This window comes from Galeopterus variegatus, unplaced genomic scaffold, assembly GCF_000696425.1.
Source record: "Galeopterus variegatus unplaced genomic scaffold, G_variegatus-3.0.2 Scaffold1075, whole genome shotgun sequence".
Taxonomy (NCBI): domain Eukaryota; kingdom Metazoa; phylum Chordata; class Mammalia; order Dermoptera; family Cynocephalidae; genus Galeopterus; species Galeopterus variegatus.
In genome coordinates, this window is record NW_007727186.1 from 372,710 (window position 1) to 380,563 (window position 7,854).

The 7,854-nt window shown below is 44.9% G+C and overlaps 1 protein-coding gene across 7 annotated transcripts in view; it reads right to left on the minus strand.

Moving 5' to 3' along the window:
- SFSWAP (splicing factor, suppressor of white-apricot family) overlaps positions 1-4,481 on the minus strand; it is an 84,908-nt gene extending 80,427 nt beyond the window's left edge. For 2 of the 7 annotated variants that reach the window (XM_008574624.1, XM_008574622.1), the window contains exons 1-3: positions 4,130-4,481; positions 1,351-1,520; positions 639-770 (exon numbers count right to left, since the gene is read on the minus strand). In XM_008574624.1, the coding sequence (XP_008572846.1) occupies positions 639-770; positions 1,351-1,520; positions 4,130-4,347 (520 nt within the window). In that variant the 5' untranslated portion in view covers positions 4,348-4,481. Of the gene's footprint in view, positions 1-638; positions 771-1,350; positions 3,716-4,129 lie in introns of those variants that run through there. The other 5 variants (XM_008574621.1, XM_008574623.1, XM_008574626.1 and 2 more) reach the window with 5 other exon arrangements.
- Positions 4,482-7,854: the final 3,373 nt, after the last annotated feature.

Below are 7,854 nucleotides of genomic sequence, written 5' to 3' on the forward strand. Positions count from 1 at the left end.
ATTCCAGCTGTGGAGGGGACATGCAGGGGCAGGTAAGTATGAGGGTAAGGAGACATTAATTTATCCTAGTAAACGCTTATCCTTTTAATACCCCAAAAATGAATCACTGAGGACATTAACAAATATTTTATTAATCTAGAAACAAAGAATCCAGAGTGAGCAATTTTCTGCTACTTGAATCAAAGAGAAATAAATGAAAAGGCAACTTGATCCAATGCAGCTAATGAAAGTCTGAATTCATTTTCCATCTCCATTAACAATTCATTTTCTAATTTGTAGCTTTATTTTACCAAAAGAAGGAATACCACTAATATTTTTTATATGCATTACAGTGCCCATAAATGTATTTTGAAGACTTTTCTGTGATATATGCAGTCATGGATAGCTTGACAACAGGGATACGTTCTGAGAAATGTATCTTTAGGGGATTTTGTTATTGTGCGAACATTATAGAGTGCACTCACAAAAACCTAGATGGTATAGCTTAATACACACTTAGGCCATATAGTATAGACATTATACTCTTATGGGACCACCATCATACATGCAGTCGGTTGTTAGCCAAATGTCATTATGTGGTGCATGACTGTGGTATATTGCCATACGGTTATCACCCCAGGCAGTTTCTTCACTCTCACCTCTCTGTTTAGAAGGCTCCTCCTCCTCTGTAGGCTCTGATGGGTCATAATAGTCACTACCGTAAGTGAACCCCACGGCATTGTAGCTCCCATCTTCTGCTAGTGCTTCACTCAGTCGCTTGTATTCTTCCTCTTGAATAAAAATGAGAATTTTATTAACAAAAATGGAAATTTACTGAGAAAAATTTTATATATGTCTAAAGTTGTAGCTATCAGTAAAGCATATAACACACTTTTCAACCTCTTTTTGAGGCGAAATGTTTTTAAAAATTCACACATTATGTCTATCAATATGTACTTTTGCCAGTACACGTTTACCCACAGACAGCAGAATACTCGTCTTTTGTGGAAAATTTCTCCCTGCTGAGAAAACTCTGGGATTAAGAACTGTATTAAAGATTGTTATAGCAAAGACAAGAACATCAATTTTAATTTATACGATACTGTTAAAGAAGAACAGTTAAAGAGTTTGGTTTTTGTTTTTTTCAAATCCCAGTCTGCCCTCAAAAGCTGGGAAAATTCTTTGTGGCTCTATATATAAACTATCCTGAGGTCCTCTCAGAACGCAAAGACTCCTGTTTTTCCAATCCACTGGGTACTGTCAAGATAATATCAGAAAGAGTGAGTATAAAAAAATGAATGGGAGTAAATTTTTAATACTTAAAAATTTTTTAAAAGTTTGTTGCTTAAGTAAGTTTTTCTTGAGCAGTACCTTGCCTTGCCTCCTCCTCAAGCAAGTCCGTATGCAAGGCTAAATACCTCTCTTCATCACACAGGGCATCTATTCGTGCCTCCTCTTCGGACAGCTGATAATCTCTGTTCCATGTGGAATACTCAGCATCATACTCAGAAAGGTCATGCAGGTGACCACGTCCATCATATCTGTAATATGAACAAGTTGGTCAATGGAAAGAAATTAACGTTTAGGTTGGGGTGTGTGTGTGTGATATTTTATATATATGTATACTTACCAATTAAAATAAAGAAATAAATATATTAAAACAAATATAAAAACTCTTCTCAAATTTATATTTAATTTGGCTAGTCATCTCTCACCTACTTTTAAACTCAAGTTATCTTAACAAAGTCTGAATTCCTTTCTATAGTATGATAAAACTTATAATTACACGCAAGCAATCGTTCAACAGCATAATGGTATCCACTTCACTGGCAGTTCTTACCGTTTATAGTTTGGTCAACTATTCAATGCCACTTGCAAAAAAAACTTTTTTTTCTGAAAAGTTAAATATCATAGCTTACATTCACACAAACCGAATACATAAATACCTATCCGTAAGAACCAAACGGTCGAAATTTCCTCGCTTCTTTCTGCTAGTCCCGAACTCTCAGGAGAGATCTTCACCAAAGAAACTTGCGTCCATTGGAGGTAAAATCTTGGCTAGGCTCGCCCCCTAGCCACTTGGCTGAGGAAATAAGTGCTGGGTTATGTGATAGAGAGACACACATACATAGGAACAGTGACATATACATGCAGTTTAAGGAGGTTCACTGGAAACAGAGCACAACTATTAGAAGATGCAGTATCAATATTTCCTTCTAAACTTTATACTCGCAGGAAATAACATACACATGTTTCTCTTGCATGGACCAATAGGTTCTTCAGCCAAATTAAGAACAAGAGCACTTTCTGCTATGCTTTTAACTAACATACAAGATTCAATAAAGATGCTGTCAACATGTGACTGTCAGATAATAAATGAGTGAGTGAATTTTACTTAAAACACTCAGATTTAGGATTGTAAAAACAAATGCAGAGAGACAAACAAAAGTCTGCCTAATTTCTTAATGCTGACTTTTGTAATGGGAACTAAAAATATTAATGTAAAAAAAAAAAACAAAAAAACAACCAAACCAGACTTTTACAGCAAAAAAGGCCAAAAATTACAGGGTAGCTAAGTTATTGCATTTTATTAAATTTCAAAATTAATTTTACTTTGATGTAAACCTCCTTAACTTACAAATATAGATTATTATTTTAAAATATTACACATGTACATGTGTAGTGTTTGCTCCCCACCAGTTTTGGAAGACCTAACTCAAATCAGGTACAGAATGATATGGAAAACTGCATAAAGAGACTTCATCGTTTACCAAACTTTAATAATAAATATCACAAGTAATACTTTAGAAAAGCAAGCCTGATAACTCAGGCAACATCATTCAATATAAACCATGGTTTAAAGGCACAGCACATTTGAGCAGCATGTGGAGTCATCAGATTCAGACCTGATCTGATCTGGCAACCCTCCCTTCACAAGTCTTTGTTTTCTAGAGCTAACTCCAAACAGAAATGTCAGGGATGGAAAAAGGCCTATTTGGTCATTACTGTGTCCATTCTGGCCAGCACATAGGTCATCCCTACAGTCATGTTCCAGGGCTTTGCAGAATCCAGTTTTGTCTCACACGATGGACTTCCTTCACTTGGAGAGACTATTCCACAGTTTAATGGTTGGTCACAGTTATTTTCAGTCCGGGCCCCAGAAGTAGTGTTGCCAAACCGGCAAAAGCAAAACAAAACAAACAAAAAACCCCCCCACAACAAAAACCCACAAAAGCAAACTCCAAAACCCAAGGAGGAGGGGAAGAAAAGGGAGATTGAAAAAATGGGAGGAGACGGGGGAGCAAACAACCTACATCATGTATGTAATGTCATCCTTTTCAGATCAAACACTTTTAGAAATCCCCAGTGCTGGGCCCTCTCTGCCGCAAATCGCTAGACACCCTCCAGCGGGATTACCTAAAGCAAGTTTGATTTGAAAAGAAACAACAAATCTGTATCCCAGCTCCACCCTTCAGTTTTAAGAGACAGTGAAACCAGCCCTAAGAACACTACCTCTAAGAGCAAGGCCAGGGTCCGCACGAAGTCAACGGGCATCCAACTGACGGGCAACTTCACCCACCACCCCAATCTGTCAAATTCGTCCGATTATCACGGGGGAGGGGGCTGCTGGGGGAGTCAAATGTCATGCCGGCAAAGTACGAGCACTCCGCTGAGGGCGCTGGGGGCGTTAAGAGGTCCAGGCTAACTCCCGGGGTCCAACCGAGGCTTCTAAGCACGGCCTCTGCGCGGCGTTTGGGAAGAATGAAAGCGCGCCTCCCGGCCGCCCGCCCAGCACACCACTCAGGGCAGCCCCGGCAGGCCCCAGGCGCTGGCGGGGAGAGGCCCCGGGCGCGGCAACTCCCACTGCGCCGAGTAGCCAACCACGGCCGGCGACAGGGGCGAGGGGTCGTGAGGGCTGCGGCAACGGAGACGGTCCCTCCGGCGGTGGACGCTGCTCGACTCCAGCCAGTGCCTTAGGGCAGGTTTCACCGTCCCCTCCCCCCAGAACGCCAGGAGGAGGTGGGGCCAGGGGAGGGGTCCCCGGATCCTCGCGGGCTCAGAACTCCCCTTTTCAGTCCTGGCCATCAAGTCAACATAGACGAAATCAGGCGGGAGAGGGGAGGGTCGGCGGGTGGGGGGAGGAACCGACCTGTCGATGAGGATCTTGGGGTCCCCCATCCAGGGGATGAGGTGTTGTCCCTGCTCCTGGGCCAGAGCCCGCTCGTCGTCCCGGAATAGCTTGCAGGCATAGCCAAACACCAGCAGCTCCACTCGGCTCCCCCCGCCGCCGGTGCTGCCGGGCCCGGCCTCCTCCTTCGCGCCACCTTTCCTTTCGGACTTAGCGCGGCCTCCGCCCGCGCCGTACATGACAGCGTCCCCGGCGCGAAGTCCGGTCCTCTTCTGGGCTGCACGGCGTCCCGGTGCCTCCGCCTGGCCTACCCCCTCAGTCTCAGGCGCCGCATTCCGGCCGCAGCCTCGACTCCGCCGCCATAGCGGCCCGCAAAATGGTGGACGCGCCACTTCCGGCGCGGGCCACACTTCCGGCGCGAGCCTCAGATTCGTCACGGCGCGGGCCGCCCTTCCGGCGCGGCCCGCAGATTCGCCACGGTGCGGTGCAGGCCGGGCCACTGGGCAATTCACTGGTCTTAGTTTCCATTTTCAGGTGCGCCGCGTTGGTCGGATCTGCTGCGTGCCTGCCAGAGTGCATTTTAAATTTATTTCTTGGGCGGCCGCCGAGGACGTGGAGAAAGCACGGCGCCGGGTGGGCGACGCTGCGGTCCGAATGGACCCCGGCGGGAGCCCTCCCGGGCGGCGGTCAAAAGCTCGGAGGAGTTGGGGTTTTAGGGCGGGGCAGGGAGACCCCAGTCTTGGAGACAAATGGCCTGGAGGCGGTGTGATTTCTGGTCGGACTTTTCCCACCTAGTTCCATTACGATCTTTAGGGTCCTTTTAGCTTAGTAACTTCAGATCAGACGGTTACAGGGGCTGGAGTGGAAGAGTTCAGACTTAGGGACCAGATTCCCCGATTTCTCCTGGTGACTGAAAAAGTGTATCAGTGTAAAATAGACATTTTCCTTTCTGGGTCTTCGATCCCTTCTCCCGTTAAAATAATGATGTCTTTCTACAAGTAATGTATGTGAGTATTTTCTGTATTAGTCCATTTTGTGTTGCTTGTAACAAAATACACGGAACTGGGTAATTATCAAGAAAAATGAAATTTACTGCTTAGTTTCTAAGGCTGGGAAGTCCAAAGTCCATCTGGTGGTGGTGACAGTGACCCAGGGATCTCACATTCCAAGATGGAGGAAGCAGAGAAAGCAAGACTCCTTCTTTTAAAGCCCTGAGAACGACACCCCTGACCACCATTATAAATTAATTCACTACTGCACAGTCACAGTGGGCCCTAAGTTTCTAATACACAAAACATGGGGGATACAATTCAAGCTTCAATGAGTTTCAGGGGGACATGATTCAATCCACTACATGAATGTTAACAGGTTTTTGAAAATTAAGCAACAAGCAGTTCCCAGCAAACGTCCTTTGCTCTTCTGGTTTCCTCTGTCTGGGTCACACTTCTGTCTTTTCACTGGCAGTTTTCACACTCATTTTTTTTTTTTTTTTCTTTTTCGTGACCAGTAAGGGGATCACAACCCTTGGCGTGGTGTTGCCCGCACCGCGCTCAGCCAGTGAGTGCACCGGCCAGTCCTATATAGGATCCGAACCCATGGCGGGAGCGTCACTGGGCTCCTAGCGCCGCACTCGCCCGAGTGCGCCACGGGGCTGGCACTTCACACTCACTTTTAACTCAGAATTCCCTTTCTCAGCATGGCCTTATCTGTCCATATTGTATAAGAGTTTCCCCTCACTGGTTGCTCACATGGCCCTGTCAATTTGTCTTGGTACCACTTACCACAACCTCACATTACATCATATGTTCAGTGCCCCACTAGAATTAGCTTCAGGAGAGCAGGGACTTGGTTGGGTTTACCTTAACATCCCCAGTTCCTAGAATAGCTCCTGACACACAGTGGGCCAAGTACTGATTACTACCAACAGAATGAGTGGGCCTGCAGCTGGGTTTGACCAGTCCATCATCTTCTATCTGGCTCTACAAGGCTGTGCCACTGCTGCTGAGGAAGACAGACAATGTCTTAGTTACTTAATAAATCCCGTGTTCATTACCCCCAGGTGTAGGCTGGCTTGTTGAGGTGCTGGGCTCCCTTTAAACTTTCCCTTGGGTTTGGGGAACAGCATGTGAAAGCAAATTAGGAGGCCATTAGCCTGAGGTTGTCCATAACTGGAGTTTTTACCTAAGCAACCAAAATTCAATGTAAACAGTGAAATGGAACTTAAGCTTAACCAAGCAGAAGCTGCCAATTAACCTCTAACTCGGGACTTTCCACTGGATTATATCAAAATAAGGCAAATGCCTAGCTGTAGCCAACCAAGTAATTTCTCCACTTTGCTTCTGTGTTTAATCTATGAAAGATAACTGCTCATGCTGCAGAATTGAGCTCTCTGAACCTCTTACAATTCTGAATGCTTTCCAATTCATGAATAGTTTTTTGTTCAAATAAATTCCATTAAATTTATTTTGTCTGAAGTTTTTCTTCTAACATTTCTGGTGTCAGAAGTGGGATCTTCAGGAGCATCTACCCCCCACCCTTGTTGATGAGCCCTGGGAGCAATGAGTCAACAGACATATGTACCCTGCTGTGCAGAATAGCTCTCTGGGTAGCCTTGGATGGACCCAGATCTCCCTTTGTCATTGTAGTTCTCAAGATTAATTGTAGAATGTGCTGGGAATGCAAGATCCTGAGATAGGGAGGGACTGGCTGGAAAAGCTCAGGCTCTGTTCCAGTCCTCCCCTAGAAACAGGATGTCCTTCAGTTCTTTAGCCCAGTGAGTCATGTAACTCTGAGGTATACGACAGTACTTCAAAAAGTTCATGGAAAAGCAGAATTTATAGCTAATATGAATCTTTCCATGAACTGTTTGAAGTTCCCTCATATAACTTGGGGTGAGCTGCCTCTTGGGATCTCTTACCTGTGGTGCAAGTGGGGTATTCCTTAATTGAGACTCCATCTGCCCTAGCAGCTTTCTGAACCTTGGGGGACTGGCTGACAATGAATCCTAGGCTTCTGTTGTCCCTCTACCTATCTGTATGTAGTAAATCCTCCTCACATAACTTGTGAATGAGTGTGTTCTGTCTCAGCAGATTCAAATAAGTTGGTAGCCAGAACACAGAGAATCCTCTTCATACACTGAGCAGTTTGTGCTCACTGCTTTTCACTGTGCATTTGGAGGTCACCACTGGAAGTTCCTCTCAGATACAAACTCCATAATGTGCGTCAAGTTCTCTGAATTATTTGAACATTTAAAAAAAAATCTCAACTAGGTCCAGAAATTGTGACAGAAACTGTACAGGGTCCAGTTAGAGGCCTATGGGAATTGGACTGAACCCAATAGGAGGCCTCTAGTAGGTATGGTTAAAAGAAGACAGGGAATAATGGGTTCATCTGGATCCAAGGAGTCTAGAATTCCTCCATTTGGAACTCCAGCCAATTTCATGGACAACAACTATCACCTCAGAACCTGTGCGTTTTTAGAGAAATGGGTGAATCTACCAAAGGTATCTTAGAGTTATGGTAACCACAGTGGGCAAGTTTTAACCTAGATAAAATTGTTCACTTGTAAGGCACACTAGAAAAGAAAGGATCCAAAGCACCTCAGAAACAATGGGATGTATTTTTGATTGGCATGCAGAAACTTTTAAAAGATTAAATGAATCAAAAATTGTCTCTCTGGGCTGGCCCGGTGGTGCACTTGGTAGAGTGCGGCGCTTGGGAGTGTGGCGGCGCTCCTGCTGAGGGTT